The sequence below is a fragment of the Bos javanicus genome, chromosome 15 (genome assembly GCF_032452875.1).
Source record: "Bos javanicus breed banteng chromosome 15, ARS-OSU_banteng_1.0, whole genome shotgun sequence".
Taxonomy (NCBI): Eukaryota; Metazoa; Chordata; class Mammalia; order Artiodactyla; family Bovidae; genus Bos; species Bos javanicus.
Window position 1 is genome coordinate 6828923 of NC_083882.1, and position 25641 is coordinate 6854563.

Genomic DNA, 25641 nt, shown 5'->3' on the forward strand with positions numbered 1-25641 from the left:
AATGTCCTCCAGGTTCATTCATGTTGTCAGAAATGATAGAATTTCCTTCTTTTTTAAGGCTGAGTAGCATTCCATGGTGTTTATTTATTTACTTAAAATTTTTTTATTTTGTATTTGAGTATAGCTGATTAACAGCGCTGTGGTATTTTCAAGTGGACAGCAATGGGATTCAGCCATACATATACATGTATTCATTCTCCCCCAAATTCCCCTTCCATCCAGTCTGCCACATGACAATGAGCAGAGTTCTTTGTGCTACACAGTAGGACCTTGTTGGTTATCCATTTTAAATATAGTACTGTGTACATGTTGATACCAAACTCCCTAACTATTCCTTCCTGCCATTCTTCTCCCTGGAAACCATAAGTTTATTCTCTAAGTGTATAAAGATACACCCATTTGAATGCAGAGTTCCAAAGAATAGCAAGGAGAGATAAGAAAGGCTTCCTCAGTGATCAATATAAAGAAATAGAGGAAAACAATATAATGGGAAAGACTATAGAGATCTCTTCAAGAAAATCACAGACACCAAGGGTACATTTCATGCAAAGATGGGCACAATTAAGGACAGAAATGGTACGGACTAACAGAAGCAGAAGATATTAAGATGAGGTGGCAAGAATACACAGAGGAACTATACAGAAAAGATCTTCAAGACCAAGATAATCACAATGGTGATTATTCCAGACATCCTGGAATGCAAAGTCAAGTGGGCCTTAGGAAGCATCACTATGAACAACGTAAGTGGAGGTGATGGAATTCCAGTTGAGCTCTTTCAAATCCTAAAAGATGATGCTGTGAAAGTGCTGCCCTCAATATGCCAGCAAATTTTGAAAACTCAGCAGTGGCCACAGGGCTGGAAAAGGTCAGTTTTCATTCCAATCCCAAAGAAAGGCAATGCCAAAGAATGCTCAAACTACCGCACAAAGTAATACTAGCATTACTCATCTCACACGCTAGCAAAGCAATGCTCAAAATTCTCTAAGCCAGGCTTCAACAGTATGTGAACCATGAACTTCCAGATGTTCAAGCTGGATTTAGAAAAGGCAGAGGAACCAGAGATCAAATTGCCAACATTGCTGGATCATCGAAAAAGCAAGAGAGTTCCAGAAAAACATCTACTTCTGCTTTACTGACTATGCCAAAGCCTTTGACTATGTGGATCACAACAAACTGTGGAAAATTCTGAAAGAGACGGGAATACCAGACCACTTGACTTGCCTCTTGATAAATCTGTATGCAGGTCAAGAAGCAACAGTTAGAACGGGACATGGAAGAACAGACTGGTTCCAAATTGGGAAAGTAGTACATCAAAGCTGTATATTGTCACCCTGCTTATTTAACTTCTATGCAGAGAACATCATGAGAAACACTGGGTTGGATGAAGTACAAGCTGGAATGAAGATTGCCAGGAGAAATATCAATAACCTCAGATATGCAGATAACACCATGCTTATGGCAGAAAGTGAAGAAGAATTAATGAGCCTCTTAATGAAAGTGAAAGAGTAGAGTGAAAAAGTTGGCTTAAAACTCAACATTCAGAAAACTAAGATCATGGCATCTAGTCCCATTACTTCACGGCAAATAGATGGGGAAACAATGACAGGCTTTATTTTTGGGGGCTCCAAAATCACTGCAGATGGTGACAGCAGCCATGAATTAAAAGATGCTTGGTCCTTGGAAGAAAAGTTATGACCAACGTAGACAGCATATTAAAAAACAGAGACATTCCTTTGCCAACAAAGGTCCGTTTAGTCAAAGCTATAGTTTTTTCCAGTAGTCATGTATGGATGTGAGAGTTGGAGTATAAAGAAAGCTGAGTGTTGAAGAATTGATGCTTTTGAATTGTGGTATTGGAGAAGACCCTTGAGATTCCCCTGAACTGAAAGGAGATCCAACTAGACCATCCTAAGGAAATCAGTCCTGAATATTCATTGGTAGGACTGAAGCTGAAGCTTAAAGTCCAATACTTTGGCCACCTGATACGAAGAACTGACTCATTGGAAAAGACCCTGATGCTGGGAAAGACTGAAGGTGGTAGGAGAAGGGGATGACAGATGATGAGATGGTTGGATGGCATCACCGACTCAATGGACATGAGTTTGCGTAAACTCCGGGAGTTGGTGATGGACAGGGAGGCCTGGCATGCTGCCATCCAAGGGGTCGCAAAGAGTCAGACATAACTGCATGACTGAACTGAACTGATGATTCTGTTTGTTTTGTAAATAAGTTCATTTTTATCATTTCTTTTTAGATCATGCATATAAGGGATGTTATATATTTCTCCTCTATTTGACTTCACTCAGTATGACAATCTCTAGGTCCATCCATGTTGCTGCAAATGGCACTATTTCATTCTTTTTAATCGCTGAGTAATATTCCATACCACATCTTCTTTATCCATTCTTCTGTCGGTGAACACTGAGGTTGCTTCCATGTCTTGGCTATTGTAAACAGTGCTGCAACTCTCTGACATAAATCTCAGCAATATCTTTTTCAATTTCTCACCCAAAATACAACAAGTAAAAACAAAAATAAAGAAGTGGGACCTACTTAAATTCAAAGGCTTCTGTTCAGCAAAGGAAACAATAAACAAAATGAAAAGGCAACCCAGAGATTAGGAGAAAATATTTGCAAGTGATGTGACAGACAAGGGATTAGTCTCCAAAATCTACAAATAGCTCATGAGGTTTAACTTCATCAAAACAAACAACCCAATCAAAAAAATGGGCAGAAGACCTAAACAGACATTTCTCCAAAGAAGATGTACAGATGGCCAAAAGGCATGTGAAAAGATGCTCAACATCACTAATGATCAGAGAAATACAAATCTATAATGCAATGAGATACCATCTTACACCAGTCAGAATGACTATCATCAAGAAAAGAATCCAAAAAACCCACAAACAATAAATGCTGGAGAGGATGTGGAGAGACAGGAACCCTTCTATACTAGGGGTGGGAATGTAAGTTGGTATAGTTACTATGGAGAACAAATTCCTTAAAAAACCAAAAACAGAGCTACCATTGCATAGAGTGACCCTGCAATCCCATTCCTGGGCATATATACAGAAAAAAACATGGTTTGAAAGGATACATGCACCCCAATATTCACTGCTGTTTACAATAGCCAAGACATGGATCCATGGTATTTATATTCTACTTTTTCTTTATCCATTCATCTGTTAATAGACTTTTGGATTGGGTATTATGAATAATGTGCCTTAGCAACTTTTGAAGAGTCTATTTAAAATGTATAATTCTGAAAGATGTAGACCATCTTGATGTAGACCATGAAAGATGTAGACCACCTTGATGTAGACCATGAAAGATTCAGACCACCTTGACTCAAAGCGATATACTTCATAAAATGATGGCTATTTGCTAAACTGTTTGTTTGGTTTCCACAAACAAACAGTTTGGGAATCTACAATTATGGAGTATAATTTTTTTCTTTATATACTTCCTTAAAAAGTATATAAATAACCACCATGACAATAACTTCCTTTAACAACAGAACCAAAACAATAGTGACTAAGAGTAACTTCAATCAGAATAACACAGGCAGAACACAGCTCTCCTGCAACACAGGAGAGCTGGCCTTCTGTGATGCAGTTTTTTCTATTTGGAACTATAATTCAGATTTAGGTAATTATAACTTTTTAGAGATATGATCACATATAAGTTTAAAATTCAACTATATTTTGAGATAATTAAAGATATTTAAAAATAGAATAAAACATATTTTAAATTAATGCAATTGGAAAAATAGTTTTTAAGAATAAAGTATAACATTTTAAACAAACAACAATGCCAATATCCTATAAGAAATAAGACAGCTCAAGAACATACTGTCAATTTTCACTGCATGGCAAAGAAACACATCTTGTACTTGAAAAGAGTGAAACTTATTTGGAATGCCCCAAATCTATGTTGAATATCATATTTCCAACTTATTATCTGTCATTTAACTGGAAAAGAAAACAACAAAAAATGAAAAATTACCCTTATTGGAGGGGAAAATACCCAAACAACAAAGATTCATATTCTAACTTAACACATAGAATTAGTAATGTACATACTACAAAGGGAAAATATAATAGCACCTCATTTCTCTATAGGCTGAGGTATTGGCTAAAATAAATATCAATATCAACTAAAGCACATAAATTTCAATCATAAGAGTCTCAAGTCCTTATTCACATAAATGCTTATTAGATTCAGTTCCGACAAAATCCTTTGTTTACTTAGGTAATACTGCATTAGAAATAAAAGAAGAAAGGTGAACAAGCGTCTAGAGGGAGAAATGTGTATGTTTATGTAAGTGTTCAGTGTCTGACTCTTTTTGACCCCATGGATGTAGCTCTTCAGGATACTCTGACCATAGGATTCTCCAGGCAAGAATATTGGAGTGGGTTGCCATTGCCTCCTCCAGAGGATATTCCCAACCCAGGGACTGAACCCACTTCTGTGGCTCCTCTATTAGCAGAGATATTCTTTACCACTGAGCCAATAGGGAAGTCCACAAGAAGAAATACTAACATCAAAAAGAAATTTTGGAAGATGGCGGAGGACTAGGACGGGGAGAACACTTTCTCCCCCACAAATTCATCAAAAGAGCATTTAAACGCCGAGTAAATTCCACAAAACAACTTCTGAATGCCGGCAGAGGACATCAGGCACCCAGAAAAGCAACCCAAGTCTTCGAAAGGAGGTAGGAAAAAATATAAAAGACAAAAAAGGGACAAAAGAGGAAGGGACGGAGTTCAGTCCCGGGAAGGGAGTCTTAAAAGAGAGAAGTTTCCAAACACCAGGAAACCTTCTCACTGCTGAATCTGTGCCGAGCTCTGGAAGCACAGAGGGCAACATAACAGGGAGAAAAAATAAATAAACAATTAAAACTCGCAGATTGCGAGCCCTGCGGTAACTCCCCCAGCGGAAAAGCAGCGCAGACGCCTGCACACGCCATTAGCAAGCGGGTGCTGGGCAGGGAGGTGCAGCGCGGGCTGCATCGCTGAGAGTAAGGACCTGGCCTGAATACCCTGAGCGCTACCTGAGTGAAAAAATTTGGGCTAGCAAACCAGACTGTGGGATATCTACCACGCGAAAAGCCAGCCCTAACCTAAAACACCGCCAGGCCCATGCATGGAACAAAGGACTGAACAGAGATAGCCAGTTCCAGACCTTCCCCCTCCCGTGACAGGCAGCCAGAGCCGGAAGGGGGCAATCGCAGCCCCAGAGAGACATTATCTATAAAACTGTAAGCAGGCTTCTTTGCTAACTAAAACTTCTTGGGGGTCTGGACGGTCAACATCTGCCTGAGAAGGTGCGCCAGTTGTACACCTAGATAACCGAGCGGCAGGGAGGCGATAAGTTGCAGCAATCGCGCTCGCCAAACACCTCATCACCTGAGCTGCTCGGACCTGGGAAGGGCACAAAACGCAGGCCCAACCAAGTCTGCGCCTCTGAGGACTACCCGAGTGCCTGAACTTGAGCGGCTTGGACCTGGGAGGTGCAGGCAGCCCAGGGCCAGCCACGGATGGTTCCTGGTGGAACAACCTAGAGCCTGAGCAGTGTGGGCAGGGAGGCTACACGCGCCGTGAGCGGGGGCAGACCCAGTGTGGCTGAGGCACTGCGAGCACATGCCAGTGTTATTTGTTTGCAGGATCCCTCCCTCCCTCCCCACAGCGCAACTGAACAAGTGAGCCTAAAAAAAAAAAGTGTCCTCCACCATCCCCTTTGTGTCAGGGCAGAAACCAGACACTGAAGAGACCAGCAAACAGAAGAAGCTATAACAGAGGGAACTGCCTTGGAAGCTACAGGTAATAGATTAAAACCCTGTGGTTACTACCGACTACATAGGAAGGGGCCTATAGATCTTGAGAAATATAAGTCGGACCAAGGAACTAGCCAAAAGTGAACTGAACCCACAATACTCACAACAAAACCAGAGAAAGTCCTAGATATATTTTTACTATTTTTACGATCATTCTTTCTTGCTTTTATTTTTTAAATTAAAAAAAAATTTAAGTCCTCTATTATTCCTTTAATTTTCACTTTTATAACCTATTACTTTGCAAAAAAAAATGACCCTATTTTTTTTCTTCAGCAAACTTCATATACATAATTTTAATAATTTTTTGACCTTTTTTTTTTTTCTTCTTCTTTTCTTTAACACTGCATTTTTGAAATTCCAAACTCTACTCTAGATTTTTAATTTTAGCTTTTTGGTATTTGTTATCAATTTTGTACCTATAGTTTTTTTTTATAATTTCTGTGACTTTTTTTTTCTCTGTTTCTTTCTCTTCTTCTTTTACATAACATTATATATATGAAATTCCAAATTCTACTCTAGATTTTTAATTTATGCTTTTTGGTATTTGATATCAATTTTGTACCTGTATTTTCTTTATAATTTTTGCGACATTGTTTGCTTTTGTTTGTTTTTTTTCTCTCTTTCTTTTTCTTCTTTTTTTTTAACATTGTATTTTTGAAATTCCAAACTCTACTCTAGATTTTTAACTTTTGCTTTTTGGTATTAGTCATGAATTTTGTACCTATATTTTCTTTATAATTTTCGTGACCTTGTTTGTTTTTGTTTGTTCATTTTTTCTCTCTTTCTTTTCCTTCTTCTTTAACATTGTATTTTTGAAATTCCAAACTCTACTCTAGATTTTTAATTTTTGCTTTTATGTATTTGTTACCAATTTTGTACCTTTAAGAACCCAATCTTCAGTACCCATTTTTCACTAGGGAGCGAGATTACTGGCTTGACTGCTCTCTCTCCCTTTGGACTCTCCTTTTTCTCCACCAGGTCACATGTGTCTCCTCCCTAACCCCTCTCTACTCTGCCCAACTCTGTGAATTTCTGTGTGTTCCAGACGGTGGAGAACACTTAGGGAACTGATTACTGGCTGGATCTGTCTCCCTCCTTTTCATTCCCCCTTTTATCCTTCTGGCCACTTCTGTCTCCTTCCTCCTTCTTCTCTTCTCTGTATAACTCCGTGAACATCTCTGAGCGGTCCAGTTGTGGAGCGCACATAAGGAAGTGATTACTGGCTAGCCCACCCTCTCCACTATTGATTGCACCTCATCTCATTTGGGTCACCTCTAACTCCCTCCTCCCTCTTCTCTTCTCCATGTAATGCTGTGAACCTCTCTGGGTGACCCTCACGGTAGAGAAACTTTTCATCTTTAACGTAGATGTTTTATCAATGGTGCTGTGTAGAAGGAGAAGTTTTGAAACTACTGTAAAAATAAGACCAATAACTGGAAGCAGGAGGCTTAAGTCCAAGCCCTGACTCCAGGGAACTCCTGACTCCAAGGAACATTAATTGACAGGAGCTCATCAAACACCTCCATACCGACACTGAAACCAAGCACCACACAAGGGCCAACAAGTTCCAGGGCAAGACATACCAAGCAAATTCTCCAGCAACAAAGGAACACAGCCCTGAGCTTCAAGATACAGGCTGCCCAAAGTCACCCCAAAACCATAGACATTTCATAATTCATTACTGGACACTTCATTGCACTCCAGAGAGAAGAAATACAGCTCCACCCAACAGAACACCGACACAAGCTTCCCTAACCAGGAAACCTTGACAAGCCACCTGTACAAACCCACACACAGTGAGGAAATGCCACAATAAAGAGAACTCCACAAACTGTCAGAATACAGAAAGGACATCCCAAACTCAGCAATTGAAACAAGATGAAGAGACAGAGGAATACCCAGAGATAAAGGAACGGGATAAATGCCCACCAAACCAAACAAAAGAGGAAGAGATAGGGAATCTACCTGATAAAGAATTCCGAATAATGATAGTGAAATTGATCTGAAATCAAAATGGAATCACAGATAAATAGCCTGGAGACAAGGATTGAGAAGATGCAAGAAAGGTTTAACAAGGACCTAGAAGAAATAAAAAAGAGTCAATATATAATGAATAATGCAATAAATGAAATTAAAAACACTTTGGAGGCAACAAATAGAATAACAGAGGCAGAAGATAGGATTAGTGAATTAGAAGATAAAATGGTAGAAATAAATGAATCAGAGAGGATAAAAGAAAAACAAATTAAAAGAAATGAGGACAATCTCAGAGACCTCCAGGACAATATTAAACGCTACAACATTCGAATCATAGGGGTCCCAGAAGAAGAAGACAAAAAGAAAGACGATGAGAAAATACTTGAGATAATAGTTCAAAACTTCCCTAAAATGGGGAAGGAAATAATCACCCAAGTCCAAGAAACCCAGAGAGTCCCAAACAGGATAAACCCAAGGCAAAACACCCCAAGACACATATTAATCAAATTAACAAAGATCAAACACAAAGAACAAATATTAAAAGCAGCAAGGGAAAAACAACAAATAACACACAAGGGAATTCCCATAAGGATAACAGCTGATCTTTCAATAGAAACTCTTCAAGCCAGGAGGGAATGGCAAGACATACTTAAAATGATGAAAGAAAATAACCTACAGCCCAGATTATTGTGCCCAGCAAGGATCTCATTCAAGTATGAAGGAGAAACCAAAAGCTTTTCAGACAAGCAAAAGCTGAGAGAATTCTGCACCACCAAACCAGCTCTCCAACAAATACTAAAGGATATTCTCTAGACAGGAAACACAAAAACAGTGTATAAATTCGAACCCAAAACAATAAAGTAAATGGCAACGGGATCATACTTATCAGTAATTACCTTAAACGTAAATGAGTTGAATGCCCCAACCAAAAGACAAAGACTGGCTGAATGGATACAAAAACAAGACCCCTACATATGGTGTCTACAAAGAGACCCACCTCAAAACAGGGGACACATACAGACTGAAAGTGAAGGGCTGGAAAAAGATTTTCCATGCAAATAGGGACCAAAAGAAAGCAGGAGTAGCAATACTCGTATCAGATAAAATAGACTTTAAAACAAAGGCTGTGAAAAGAGACAAAGATGGTCACTACATAATGATCAAAGGATCAATCCAAGAAGAAGATATAACAATTATAAATATATATGCACCCAACACGGGAGCACCGCAGTATGTAAGACAAATGCTAACAAGTATGAAAGGAGAAATTAACAATAACACAATAATAGTGGGAGACTTTAATACCCCACTCACACCTATGGATAGATCAACTAAACAGAAAATTAACAAGGAAACACAAACTTTAAATGATACAATAGACCAGTTAGACCTAATTGATATCTATAGGATATTTCATCCCAAAACAATGAATTTCACCTTTTTCTCAAGCGCATATGGAACCTTCTCCAGGATAGATCACATCCTGGGCCATAAAGCTAGCCTTGGTAAATTCAAAAAAATAGAAATCATTCCAAGCATCTTTTCTGACCACAATGCAGTAAGATAAGATCTCAATTACAGGAGAAAAACTATTAAAAATTCCAACATATGGAGGCTGAACAACACGCTGCTGAATAACCAACAAATCACAGAAGAAATCAAAAAAGAAATCAAAATTTGCATAGAATGAAAATGAAAACACAACAACCCAAAACCTGTGGGACACAGTAAAAGCAGTCCTAAGGGGAAAGTTCATAGCAATACAGGCATACCTCAAGAAACAAGAAAAAAGTCAAATAAATAACCTAACTCTACACCTAAAGCAACTAGAAAAGGAAGAAATGAAGAACCCCAGGGTTAGTAGAAGGAAAGAAATCTTAAAAATTAGGGCAGAAATAAATGCAAAAGAAACAAAAGAGACCATAGCAAAAATCAACAAAGCCAAAAGCTGGTTCTTTGAAAGGATAAATAAAATTGACAAACCATTAGCCAGACTCATCAAGAAACAAAGGGAGAAAAATCAAATCAATAAAATTAGAAATGAAAATGGAGAGATCACAACAGACAACACAGAAATACAAAGGATCATAAGAGACTACTAACAACAATTATATGCCAATAAAATGGACAATGTGGAAGATATGGACAAATTCTTAGAAAAGTACAACTTTCCAAAACTGGACCAGGAAGAAATAGAAAATCTTAACAGACCCATCACAAGCACGGAAATTGAAACTGTAATCAAAAATCTTCCAGCAAACAAAAGCCCAGGTCCAGACGGCTTCACAGCTGAATTCTACCAAAAATTTAGAGAAGACCTAACACCTATCCTGCTCAAACTCTTCCAGAAAATTGCAGAGGAAGGTAAACTTCCAAACTCATTCTATGAGGCCACCATCACCCTAATACCAAAACCTGACAAAGATGCCACAAAAAAAGACAACTACAGGCCAATATCACTGATGAACATAGATGCAAATATCCTTAACAAAATTCTAGCAATCAGAATCCAACAACACATTAAAAAGATCATACACCATGACCAAGTGGGCTTTATCCCAGGGATGCCAGGATTCTTCAATATCCGCAAATCAATCAATGTAATACACCACATTAACAAATTGAAAAATAAAAACCATATGATTATCTCAATAGATGCAGAGAAAGCCTTTGACAAAATTCAACATCCATTTATGATAAAAACTCTCCAGAAAGCAGGAATAGAAGGAACATACCTCAACATAATAAAAGCTATATATGACAAACCCACAGCAAACATTATCCTCAATGGGGAAAAATTGAAAGCATTTCCTCTAAAGTCAGGAACAAGACAAGGGTGCCCACTTTCACCATTCCTATTCAACATAGTTTTGGAAGTTTTGGCCACAGCAATCAGAGCAGAAAAAGAAATAAAAGGAATCCAAATTGGAAAAGAAGAAGTAAAACTCTCACTATTTGCAGATGACATGATCCTCTACGTAGAAAACCCTAAAGACTCCACCAGAAAATTACTAGAACTAATCAATGACTATAGTAAAGTTGCAGGATATAAAATAAACACACAGAAATCCCTTGCATTCCTATACAATAATGAGAAAACAGAAATAGAAATTAAGGAAACAATTCCATTCACCATTGCAATGGAAAGAATAAAATACTTAGGAATATATCTACCTAAAGAAACTAAAGACCTATATATAGAAAACTATAAAACACTGGTGAAAGAAATCAAAGAGGACACAAATAGATGGAGGAATATACCATGTTCATGGATTGGAAGAATCAATATAGTGAAAATGAGTATACTACCCAAAGCAATTTATAGATTCAATGCAATCCCTATCAAGCTACCAACGGTATTCTTCACAGAGCTAGAACAAATAATTTCACAATTTGTATGGAAATACAAAAAACCTCGAATAGCCAAAGCTATCTTGAGAAAGAAGAATGGAACTGGAGGAATTAGCCTACCTGACTTCAGGCTCTACTACAAAGCCACAGTTATCAAGACAGTATGGTACTGGCACAAAGACAGAAATATAGATCAATGGAACAAAATAGAAAGCCCAGAGATAAATCCACGCACATATGGACACCTTATCTTTGACAAAGGAGACAAGAATATACAATGGATTAAAGACAATCTCTTTAACAAGTGGTGCTGGGAAATCTGGTCAACCACTTGTAAAAGAATGAAACTAGAACACTTCCTAACACCATACACAAAAATAAACTCAAAATGGATTAAAGATCTAAATGTAAGACCAGAAACTATAAAACTCCTAGAGGAGAACATAGGCAAAACACTCTCCGACATAAATCACAGCAGGATCCTCTATGACCCACCTCCCAGAATATTGGAAATAAAAGCAAAAATAAACAAATGGGACCTAATTAACCTTAAAAGCTTCTGCACAACAAAGGAAACTATTAGCAAGGTGAAAAGACAGCCTTCAGAATGGGAGAAAATAATAGCAAATGAAGCAACGGACAAACAACTAATCTCAAAAATATACAAGCAACTCCTACAGCTCAACTCCAGAAAAATAAATGACCCAATCAAAAAATGGACCAAAGAACTAAATAGACATTTCTCCAAAGAAGACATACAGATGGCTAACAAACACATGAAAAGATGCTCAACATCACTCATTATCAGAGAAATGCAAATCAAAACCACTATGAGGTACCACTTCACACCGGTCAGAATGGCTGCGATCCAAAAGTCTACAAGCAATAAATGCTGGAGAGGGTGTGGAGAAAAGGGAACCCTCTTACACTGTTGGTGGGAATGCAAACTAGTACAGCCACTATGGAGAACAGTGTGGAGATTCCTTAAAAAACTGGAAATAGAACTGCCTTATGATCCAGCAATTCCACTGCTGGGCATACACACTGAGGAAACCAGAAGGGAAAGAGACACATGTACCCCAATGTTCATCCCAGCACTGTTTATAATAGCCAGGACATGGAAGCAACCTAGATGCCCATCAGCAGATGAATGGATAAGAAAGCTGTGGTACATATACACAATGGAGTATTACTCAGCCATTAAAAAGAAAACATTTGAATCAGTTCTAATGAGGTGGATGAAACTGGAGCCTATTATACAGAGTGAAGTAAGCCAGAAAGAAAAACACCAATACAGTATACTAACGCATATATATGGAATTTAGAAAGATGGTAACAATAACCCCGTGTACGAGACAGCAAAAGAGATACTGATGTATAGAACAGTCTTATGGACTCTGTGGGAGAGGGAGAGGGTGGGAAGATTTGGAAGAAGGGCATTGAAACATGTATAATATCATGTAAGAAACGAGTTGCCAGTCCAGGTTCGATGCACGATACTGGATGCTTGGGGCTAGTGCACTGGGACGACCCAGAGGGATGGGATGGGGAGGGAGGAGGGAGGAGGGTTCAGGATGGGGAACACATGTATACCTGTGGTGGATTCATTTTGATATTTGGCAAAACTAATACAATTTTGTAAAGTTTAAAAATAAAATAAAATTAAAAAAAAAAAGATTAAAAAAAAGAAATTTTGCTTCGGGAGAAGAGGAGGTAAACAGACTTTCTGCTATGTCTTTCACTAAGTACAAATAAGAATCTTGGACATTACATTTTTATAAAAAAAATTTAGAAGAGTCTGAAAGATGGAGAAAAGGAGGTAAACTGGCTAGGGACCTCAGGATCCAAGGGAAAACATGATCGTAAGCTCCCTGAGTTTTCTTTTGGCTTCTTATATCCCATACCTGGAGTGGGAGAAATAGGCAACATAGAAATGTCAACAGGACAAAAAAGCACCATCTCTCAGTTCACCACCACCACCACCAAAAAAAAAAAAAAAAAAAAGAGTCTGCTATCTGTAGCTCCATGAGGAGGAAAAGGCCAGTGTAGCAAGACAGAAAACTTTTTGACAGTAATCTTATTACTCCATCCAAACATCACAGAAAAAAAGACCTGTGGTTCTTTTCCCATCTAAGCCAAGACTGAGTAGGGAGCCTAGATTTCATTTCCATCCTCGCCAGAATGTAGCCGGAACTGGCTGTCAGAGCAGCTCAGTAGAGTGCTAGGCTTTCATCCCCATCCAGTGATAATGAGGTCCTTCCTAGTCCCAGTATTAGCAGTAATTACCTGGCGAGTCTGCACTATCACCTGCCTTGCAGTGATGAGCTATCCCCTACTTCCCCTGGTTGGATTCTGTTCAAGAGGCCTGTGGAAAGACAAAACTTTTACCAACTTTCACTAACAGTAATGAGGCCACTCCCAATGTGGTGCCAGTGGGGACCACGTGAGGAGCTGTAACTCCAACTGCCCAGAAGTGATAAGAAGTCTCTTTCCCAACCCTGTCAACAGAGGGGTAAACCTAGACTTCCACCTCCAACAGTCAGCAATGAAGCAGTGTCTCCCCCTCCTACTCCTTTCCTCTGCTGGCACAGTGCCAGAGAAAGCCAGCTAAGGCTGAAGGTTTAAGTAAGTTTCAGAGTCTCATAACAAGATATGAAAATGTCTGATTTCCAGTAGAAAAATCACTTGTCATTCTAAGAACCAGGAAGATCACAAACTAAATGAAAAAAGATAGTCCATAGGCCAACACCAAGTTGACAGGTTTGCAAATGAAAACATAAAGTCTCAAAAACTAAACAGAAGATACAAAGAAAACCCAAATGGAAATTTTAGAACTAAAAAACACTATTGAAAGAAAAATACTCAGTGGATTTATTAGGAGATTCAACATAGAAAGTATGTCAATTCTTCCCATACCCTTTAGATATACAAGTATAAAGAATTCCTATAAAAATCCTAGTGGAATTTTTTACAGATACAAACTAGATTATTTTAATTTTATATGTAAAGGCAAAATAAATAGAATAAAAGAATTTTGAAAAAAAAAAAAAGAGTAAAATGGAAGGAAGTGATTTGAGGACTTAAAGCCACAGTAACCAAAACTGGGTAATAGCCTTCGTGGAGGGATGAAAATGAAAGTGAAAGTGAAGTCACTCAGTCATGTCTGACTCTTTGCGATCCCATGGACTGTAGCCTATCAGGCTCCTCCGTCCATGGGATTTTCCAGGCAAGAGTGTTGGAGTGGATTGCCATTTAAAGAACCAAGAAATAGACCCACATAAATATGCACAAACGATTTCTGACAAGGATGCAAAAAATTCATGGAGGAAAGATAGTTTTTGAACAAAGAATGCTGGACTAATTGGATATCCATAGGTTAAACAAAACAAAACCAAAAAACCATGACCTATGTCTCACACACTATAAAAAAATTAACTTAAAATAGATCACACACCTAGACTGTAAAAACACAAACTTTTTACAGTTTGTAAGTCTATAAACTTTTAGGAGAAAATATTCAGGACCTAGAACTAAGCAAAGACTTCTCCAAAAATGCAATCTATAAGAAGAAAAAGTTATAAACTGGACTTCATAAAAATGAGAAACTTGCTCTAGGAAAGACTCTATTATTAAGAAGGTGAAAATATAAACTCCAGTGCAGAATAAAATATTTGCAAACCACACATTTGACATAGGATTTGTACCTAGAATATATAGAGGGCTCTCAAAACTCGACAGTAAAAAAGAAAATAATCTAATTAGAAAATGGATGAAAAGTCAATCCAAGACAAAGGAAAAGACTCTGATGCTGGGAAAGATTGAAGGAAGGAGGAGAAGGGGACAACAGAGGATGAGATGGCTGGATGACATCACTGAATCAATGGACATGAGTTTGAGTAAGCTCTGGGAGTTGGCGATGGACAGGGAGGCCTGGTGTGCTGCAGTCCAAGGGGTCGCAAAGAGTCGGACACAACTGAGTGACTGAACTGAACTGAAGACAAAGGCGGCAAGGCTATACATGGAGAAAAGACAGTCTTTTCAAGAAGTGGTTCTGGGAAAATTAGACGGCTATCTGTAAAACAATGAAATTATAATATTCTTTAACACCATATAAAAATAATCTTAAAACAGATTAAATATCTAAATGTAAGGCTAGATACTGTAAAATTCCTAGAGGAAAATATAGGCAGAACACTGACACAAATCATAGCAATATTTTTGGAGCCATCTCTTGGACTAATGGAAATAAAAACAAAAACAAATAGGACCTAATTAAACTTAAAAGCTTTTACACAGCTTTTGCACATAAACAAAATGAAAAGACAATCTATAGTCTGGGATAAAATATTTGCAAATGATGCTATTGACAAGGAATTAGTTTCCAAAATATAAAAACAGCTCACATAGCTTCAATATCAGAAAAACAAACAACCCAATAAAAAAAAAATGGGCAGAAGACTTAAAGAGACATTCCTCCAAAGAAAACGTACAGATGGCCAATAGACACATGAAAAGATGCTTAATATCACTAATTATTAGAAAATCACAACTACAGTTAGGTATCATCTCATACCAGTCAGAATGGCCATTATTAAAAAGCCTACAAATAATAAATACTGGAGAGAGTCTGGAGAAAAAGGAACTCTCCTAAATTGTTGATGGAAATTTAAACTGGTGCACCCACTGTGGAGAACAGCATGGAGGTTCCTTACAAAGCTAAAAATAGTCACCATATGATTCTGTAATCACACTCCTGGGCATATATCTGGAGAAAACTCTGATTTGAAAAGATACATGCACCCCAATGTTCACAGCAGCACTATTTACAATAGTCAAGACATGGAATGTTAGGTAGGAAGTTAGGCATGAGCAATGAGGGGTGGCTTAAGGGAAAGGGATGCAAGCTGATCTCTAAACCCCACCTCAGACACTCCCAGGAGAGCTCACAGATATGCTACAAAAACAGCCACAGAGACTTTTCCAATTCTTGCCCATGTGCCCTAGGCCCACAGTGGATACAGACTCGCCACAGGGCTTCTCCAACTCTGGCACATTCTCTCTTGTACACAGCTGTGTCCTCAAGTATCCTTAGGCAGCCAGGAGCCCATTAAAGGTTCATAAATATTCTATACATACGTATGATTATAACAGACTGAAATATGGGAAAGCAGGACCAATAGAGCCTGTTATGTAACTTGCAACTATTAACAAAGCTCCCAGCCCACCCCCACCTAGATGAATATGTAAAAATGCTATTTTTGCATGTGCCCAGACATGCCCCCTTCCCTGATTGACCTTGAGCATACATCCATTTGCATTCCCTTTCCTGATTGGTGGTAGGTACACAGGGCAGAACCAAGAGGAGGAGATGGGAAGTATAAAAATGGAAGCCAAGAGGACCGTAGCCACAGCTGCTGCCAAGTCTCCAGAGTGTACTATCCACTCTTTGGTTTAATAAAAGTTCTGTCTGCTTGAGCTGTAGTTGATCTGTAACTAGTCTGTTGTTTTGAATCCTTGCTATTATGAGACAACAGTCAAGATATCCTGCCTGCTTTAGCTGTAATTAGTCCATCATTCCAAATCTTTGTTATGGATGAGACAAAAATGAAAGGAGAGAAATAAACCAACCTGACAGAAGCAACCAAAATGTCCACTAACAGATGAATGGATAAATTAGTAGTATACATATACAAAGGAATATTACTTGGCCATAAAAAGAAAGAAATAAAACCATTTGCTTATGGACTTAGAGATTACCATATTAAGTGAAGTTAGAGAAAGATAAATATATGATACCACTTATATGTGGACTCTAAAAAATGATACAAATTAACATATTTACAAAACAGAAATAGTCTCAGACATAGAAAACAAATTTATGGTTACAAAAGGGGATAGTGGGAGGGGCAGGAAGATAAATTAGGGGTTTGGGATTAAAATATACTCACTACTATACATAGACTAGGTAAAAAACAAACAAGTTTGTAATACTCAATATTACAGGATATTGAGTACAGGGAACTGCACTCGATATCCTGTAATAACCTGTAACAGAAAAGAATCTAAGAACGTGCATATACGTATAACTGAATCACTTGGCTGTGCACCTGAAACTAACATAACATTGTAAATTATCTATACTTCAAAAAAATTGAAAATGGATAAAAGACATTATGAGAAATTTCATAGATAGGCAGATGGCAAATAAGCACATTAAAAGATATTCTGCATCAATAGGCATTAAGAAAATATCAGTTAAAACCACACCAAGATATTATTACACCTTTGTTGTTGTTGCTGTTTAGTTGCTAAGTTGTGCCCAATTCTTTGCAACCCAATGGAACTGTAGCCCACTAGGCTCCTTCTGTCCATGGAATTTCCCAGGAAAGAATACTGGAGTGGGTTGCCATTTCCTTCTCGATACTATACCTTTAAGAATGGCTAAAATACAAAATAGTTACAATATCAATGCTAATGAGGATGTGGAAAACTGGATCACTCTTACACTGCTGGTGGATAGTCACTCTGAAGACCAATTTAGCAGTTTTTTAAAAGACTAAACCACCATATGATCCAGCAATTGTACTCCTTCATTTATTCCAGAGAAATAAAAATGTTCAGTTCAGTTCAGTTCACTCAGTTGTGTCCAACTCTTTGTGACCCCATAGACCGAAGCACTCCAGACCTCCCTGTTCATCACCAACTCCCGGAGTTTACTCAAACTCATGTCCATTGATTCGGTGATGCCATCCAACCATCTCATCCTCTGTCATCCCCTTCTCCTCCTGCCTTCAATGCTTACACAAAAACCTATACATGAATATTCATAGCAGCTTTATTCATAGCAACTCCAAACTGGGAACTACCCAGATATCCTTAATGGGTGAATGGTAATAATCCATTCGATATTAATCGATAATAATCCAGCGATCTGGATGAATCCCAGAGAAATGGGTTGAGTGAAAAAAGACAATTCTGAATCATACATAAATCATCATATATATAATATATACACTATACATATATATGATAGTATTTATATAATACTCTAGAAATGAAAAAAATTACAAAAATGAGAACAGATTAGTGATTTCCAGGGGATGGGTGTGGGAGGGAAGTGGGTATGGGTATAAAAGGGCAATGTGAAATAACAGAAATGCTCTGTGTCTTGACTATATAAATGTCATTATCCTGGTTGTGAGACTGCACTATAGTTTTTCTAGATGTTACCACCGGGGAAAACTGAATAGAGAGTATAATGTGATCTTGGGCTTCCCCAGTGGCTCACCGGTATAGAATACACCTGCAAGGCAGGAGCTGCAGGAGACGCAGGTTCATCTCTGGGTTGGGATGATCCCCTAGAGAAGGGCATGGCAACCCACTCCAGTATTCTTGCCTGGAGAATCCTATGGGCAAGAAGAGCCTGGCAGGCTACAGTCCAAAGGGTCACAAAGAGTCAGAAATGACTGAAGCAAGTCAGCATGCATGCATGGGATCTTTCTGTATTTTTTTTCACAATTGCAAGTGAATCTACAATTACCTCAAAATGGAGGCTCAGTGGTAAAGAATCTGCCTGACAATGCAGGAGACCTGGGTTTAATCCCTGGGTGTAGAAGATCCCCTGGAGAAGGGGCTGGCAACCCACTCCAGTATTCTTGCCTGGGAAGTCCCAAGGATAGAGGAGCCTGGTGGGGTACAGTCTATGGGGTCTCAAAGAGTCAGAAATGACTTAGCGACTAAACAGTAACAATAACAAAGTTAAATTTAACTTTAAAAAAGAAATTACAGCTACGCAGTAAGGGAAAAAATCTTTTAACAAAGAATTCACCAAGCTAACCAGTAGAGGCTAGTATTGTAAACTAATTAAACTTAATAGCTCAAGGGCAACACAGTAACATAACAGAGTAAAATATTTTGATGCCCATAATAATGATTCAAAGGCATGAAGAAAAGATCAAACACATTTATCATAATCTATATAAAAGATGACAGAAATATGCATTGTAATTTAGATTTGTATTAAAAATGTCAGAATAAGGTTTGCATAATTGATGAGTATTCCTCTTCTGACAATGCTCTTCATGAGCCACCCATAACTGACCCTTGACTCCTACTGACCCTACTACTCAATCCCGACTCTGCCTTCATAGGCCAGCTTCATACCTTCTCTTGCTTAGATTCCCATAACAGCTTTCTACCCCTCCTCTTTGCCTCCAGCCTATGCTTTCAATTCATTCTCTACCCTTTGTTATAATGAGATAAAATATGAACATGAGCATCCATCTCTCTTTTACTCTTTCAATAGCATCTCAGGATAGAGTTTAATTTCTTTAGACTGGCACAAAAGTTATTTTAGTAATGTCTCCTGTCAGCTCTATAGTTTCCTCTCCTGATACCCTTCCACATTTTCCAGTGCCTAAATCACATAAAACTATTTTTTAATGTCTTTTATTTCATAACATTTAAGTTTTTTCACATATTGTTCTCCTTTGCCGCTCAAGTGAGCTAACTCCTCATTATCTAATAAGAATTTACCCTTCCAGGAATTCTTTGTCATGTACTGTGTGAGATGTATTTCCACAGCACCTTGTTGGTGACTCAATTGTAGTATTTACTGTACAGCACTACCATCCTTTTTTTTTTTTTTTTTTTTACTACTTCATTATTAGTAAATAGAAAGCAAGAATGATGCATTTTATTTTTTATCCTCTGGTATATGAAAGGTGGCTCAGATGGTAAAGACTCTGCCTTCACTGTGGGAGACCCACGTTTGATCTCTGGGTTGGGAAGATGCCCTGGAGAAGGAAATGGCAACCCACTCCAGTATTCTTGCCTGGAGAATTCCATGCACCGAGGAACCTCGTGGGCTATGGTCCATGGGGTTGCAAACAGTAGGACATGACTCAGACTGAGAGACTAACACTTTCACTACACTTTCAAATGTTAATTGAATGAATAAATGTTATCCTTTATAACACGTTCAATAGCTGAAAATAACTTCTAAATATCCTGAATTCCTTTTATTTCTCTTTAATATATTATGAACATATTATGGATAACATGGGCTTCACTGGTGGCTCGGTGGAAAAGAACCCACCTGCAATGCAGGAGACGTGGGTCTGATCCCTGGGTTGGGAAGATCCCCTGGAGGAGGGCATGGCAACCCACTCCAGTACTCTTGCCTGGAGAATCCCATGGACAGAGGAGCCTATGGGCTACAGTCCATAGGGTACCAAAGAGTTGGACACAACTGAAGCCACTGAGCACGCATGCATGGATAATATATCCAGGGATATTTAAATCTACTGATAATTGGATTTATTTGAATCTGTTTATATTTTTTAGCTTATTCCATACATCTATATATGTAGGCTTGATTAATATGACTTAAATTCCTTAAAGTATAAGTCCTTATTTATTCCAAGGTACAGTTTTCCTGCTTCATGGGGAACTCCATACTCCACCATTCTCACAAATAGATAATGTAGCTACCTCATACTTCATGTTCACCAAATAATTCACCCTGTGATTCTCTAGGTAATTTTTTTTCTGCCTATAGGATATTTAAGGAAGCTTCTTTATTACAGGTTTTAAAGATTCTTCCAAAGTGCCTGACCCTCACCACTTGCTAGTGTTTCCTCTTTGCTTTATTTGGGCAGTTTTCCCCATTCAATCCTTTTCTTTCTTATTATGCCAGTTGGTTATATAGCTACATAGGAGTTTTGTCTGATCATCTGAACTTTTAAGCCTACATACTTACATTATATTGTTTTAAAACTATTTGAATGTTTCTTTCGAGTTCTTTACTTCTTAAAATTTATTTCTATTTAGTTTCCTCATGAAGCCATATTGGATCTGATTATTGACATTTCTAACTTATAATGATGAAACAGATTAACCAAAATTATTTTTTCTCCTAATATAGTATTTAATAATTGGTACTGAATTAGCTATGCTGTTGATGAATAAATGCCTCTTCACTAATTTATCAAAAGATAGTTCTAAGTTGAAAATTAAAAACAATGTAGGAAATAAGTTAATATTCTTTAAGTATGTGTATATATTAAAATTACTTGGTCCACAAAGCAGCCTAACTAGAAAGTTATTTGAGGTTGTGTTCCCACAAATTAATATTATAAAACAAAACAAAAAAAGGGATGCTATGGAAGACAAGAAACTGTGGCTCTAATTGCTAAGAGCAATTAAGGGAAGTCTCAGGATGCCTATTGTGATTAGGTCTATGGGTGTATCTATTACAGCAGTAACTACTGGTGGAGGAAGGTCTTGGAGAGAAACAAAGGGGACTTCACTGTATGAATACTGAGTGACAGAATAGAAAACTTAAGAATGCGATAAACACATACAAGAAAAATACTGGCAACAGAAACGCAAAAAATGGTAACAAGAAAATAAAATGTGTGTGATTTTTAGGCAATTAATAAAAGTAAAAAAGAGCACTTGGGGCTATGAAGATCTTTTGAGTACTACTGGGGAGACAGTATTGACAATGTCAAAGTACAAATTTATCTTATTTTGTAGGAAAACACCTAAGTGTTAGGAGACCATCTCTACCTGTAGGAAAAATAGTTTTTCTAAACTCTGACCATAATATGAATAGACACCATAAACTCAGATGATGTAAAGCATAAATGGATAGATAATGGCAAGGCCAAAAAAGTCACAATGATAGATATATTCTGAAGTTCAGAAGTGTATCTAGAATTTCATTCCCTTTATAAAAGGTGAATATAGAAATAAATGATTAGTGTTTAAAAAAACACTTTTATGTGGTTTTACATAAAAACAGGTTTTCTTTACCCATCTGTAGGGCAACAGAAAAGGAAAACATAATGAAATTATACTGGAAAATGTACTGCCTCTTAGAATTTTAAACCCAAAATTTTCTTCTATATTTTCTACATCAGAATTCTTATGGTATTTGATGAGACAAGATAGGTTGGAACTTTATGAATCAAATTCCACATATAAAGCCTGCCATTTCATACAGCAAGACTATTAAAAATGTACAATTGACAGATACTAATTTGTTAATAAAATAAGCTTTAATGTTGAAGCACTACATGACAAATATTTTGTATATGTGTTCTCAACCATTTCTATTATTAAACTTTTTTGCTCTACATAATAATTCCTTGAAATACATAGTATTAATTCCAATCATAAATGAGAAACTAAAGCTCAAAGAGCTTAAATAACTTGCTCTAACTGATGGAGCTAGGATTTTAACCTAGATCTCTGACTCCAAAGCCAATGACTCTTTCAACATAAGATTATTCATCTTTATGGAACATCTATCAGTGCCTTTTATAAGCTTCAGGAGCTGAAAGGTAGGGGAAAAACAGAAATACACAAATAAAAAACAGAAACAAAATGAAGCTTCATTAAATATTATCAACTACACCAGGCAGTACAGAGCTACTCTAAAGAGAAATACAGTGCCAGAAAAAAATTACAGGTAAACAATTTTATATTCCCCAAATGGGATTTGCAACATATGCCCAATGATGTAGTTAATAAACTCTAGGGATTTTCTGCTATTCAGCTATTGCAGAAATATAAACAAGGGAGAAAGAAACAACAATAAAAATGGCATAACCACTCTGCATTAAAAAATAAACCAGCAATTCAAATGAATTTTGAGAAATGTCAAGCAGAGATAGGCTTGTTTGCATTTGCGTTTTTACTTTATTTAGTTGCCAGTTTATACTAGAAAGCTCTTTTTTTAAAGTGGCAATCATTTATAAAATTCTTTTTATAATATTTCCACCATTATTCATATTTCCCCTATTTTTCTGACTGGATGAATGAGGGAAGTACATACATAAAAATTATATGTAAGTGAATAATAATTAAAATAAAATATATTCTATTAGAGCATAAATGCTAATTGGTCACCTTTTATCATAAAATGACACAAAAAATGAAGAATATATTTTATAGTCATTTTAAGAAGTAGATATGACACTAATAAATTCTATACCAAGAAAAGACTGCCTCAGTTACATTTACTAAACTAGATGATACATCATTCTGTGGTGTGGCAGAAAAACAATAAAATTTAAAAGTCACAAAAATTTTGATCAATTTTATACAGAAATCACTGTCATGACTTAGGTTCATAAAATGCTACAAAGTAGAGAAATTATTAATTTATAAAGACTGAGTTTCTATGCTTTTGAATAAAATACAGTTACTTACTTTTTTCTCCGGTTTGACTCCACAAAATATTTACGTGCTCGATTTCGACATATTTTTTGTTGCTGCAGTAATATTTGGCGCTCTTCTTCTAAATTTTTCTCAAAATGAATTTTCATATCTCTAATAACAGCATAAAGTTAAGGACAGTGGTTTACGTCTTTAGTTGGATGAATGTCAGTGCTACCTGATAAATATAATTACGGCCTCATATAATGATGTAATGATTTTTTGTGGAATAACTAGTATGTGTACACATTAGTGTCAGTGTATGACTGGCAGATGTTTTATTTTTTCCTGACTTGATAATAGATCTGAAGATACATCACATTTTCTTTGAGGAAAAATTAATTACTTTTATACATCATGAGCCTAGATAAGGAGAATGTCTATCTTTTCTTTCATTATACAGATATTTGGGTACTTATTGCTGCTAAGTCACTTCAGTCATGTCCGACTCTGTGCGACCCCATAGACGGCAGCCTACCAGGCTCCTCCGTCCCTGGGATTTATTAACAAGTTGCTATCTTAGGAATGTTGGGCTTCCCATGTGGTGCTGGTGGTAAAGAATCTGCCTGCCAATACAGGTAGATGTTAAGAGACCTGGGTTTGATCCCTGGGTCAGGAAGATCCCCTGGAGAAGGAAATGGCAACCCACTTCCAACATTCTTGCCTGGAGAATCCCATGGACAGAGCCTGGCAGGTTGCAGTCCATAGGGCTGCACAGAGTCAGACACAACTGAAGTGACTTAACACACATGTACATCTTAGGAATGCATGTAGAAAAATGAAAGGAGGTTATATTTCACTAATATAAAGTAGATGAGTTAAACGTTTTGGTCAACATTTTCATGGGATTTTCCAGGTGCCACTGCCTTCTCCAATTCACACTATGAAAGTCATATTAAAATATTAAAAATCAGTTAGCAATATAACTGGGAAAATTTGGTGATTTACTCATAGGTTATAAAACAAACCATCAGGAAAACCATACATAGCAGTGTTTACAAGAAGTTTGCCAGATAAAGAGTATTTTAGTTATCTAAATCATCCATTCATTTGAAATTTATTTCTTTAAATGTTGAATTGCTGTGGTTAACTAATGTCTGCATTTACTCAGCTACATTTCAACTGGCATTACTGAATGCCTTTATCAAGTTTATCATAGTATTTTTCTGTTTTTAATGATTCTGAAGTTTTAAGAAGTGGTCATTGAATTACCATTTCCAGTACCTCATCATTCAGTTTAGTTCAGTTGCTCAGTTGTGTCCGACTCTTTGCGACCCCATGAATCGCAGCATGCCAGGCCTCCAGATGTATATAAGATTGTATTGAGGTTATATATTGAGAGCATGCCTAGTTGTCTTTTTAGAATAAACTATGTTTAAACCACTCCTCCCCCCAAATAAAGATTTGAAATTCTCTTTAAGAGGTCTATTTAATCAAAATTTTTATAAGATATAAATATTAGTGATAAAACAACATATTAAATAATAAGTTAAGCAGTACATAATTTGTTAATTCAAAATGTCTTAATTTTAGGATCCTACAGTGTTTCAGTATCAACATAGTAAAAAAAAAAAACTATCCAATACTATATATTTCAAACCAATCACATTTATTTGAATGTTTTAGTCATTTGAAACTTTGCAAATGGGCACTTTCAATTATGTTGCTATTTATCTATTTTTATGCCATTGGCCATTAATAATTTATTATAAAATTTTGTACCTCACCATAAACAAATACATGCACTTGCATACATGATATTTTTATTTAATGTTTCTTTTGAAGGATTTATAAAATTGAAACAAAAAAAAAAAAGGAAGGAATCTGGTTCATTGTTAGCATGGAAAAAGCTAAAGATTTAGCTTCTTCTTCCAATAGAGTAATTTATTAGAAGGAGTCAGACTTCAACAAGATGGCTAACTGCTAAATCACAACATCTCAGTGGAGGAAAGTGCAACTTCCTTTCAGGGTACCCAAGATCAACACTGTTGGGTGGGAGCAAAGGGAGAAGTTGCTTCGGTTCAGGTGAGAAATATGAAGGAGTGTGATGCACGTGGAAACAGTTGTGTTCAAGGTTTTAACATGCTTGCAGTCTCAGCACAGTAACATAAAGAAAATCACAAATGTAATGTTTGTAATAATGTTCTGACAACTATATGTTAGATTTAATTAAATCTCTCTCTACATATATATATATGGCTAATATATATATATATATATATATATAATATTGCCTGCTGAGTTATAAAAAA

The 25641-nt window shown here is 37.0% G+C and overlaps 1 protein-coding gene across 4 annotated transcripts in view; it reads right to left on the reverse strand.

Annotated features, from left to right (window-relative positions):
• CEP126 (centrosomal protein 126) overlaps window positions 1-25641 on the reverse strand; it is a 138681-nt gene that overhangs the window by 108272 nt on the left and 4768 nt on the right. For all 4 annotated transcript variants that reach the window (XM_061440127.1, XM_061440129.1, XM_061440126.1 and 1 more), the window contains exon 2: window positions 23384-23503. In XM_061440127.1, coding sequence (XP_061296111.1) covers window positions 23384-23503 — 120 coding nt within the window. The remainder of the gene's footprint in view (window positions 1-23383; window positions 23504-25641) is intronic.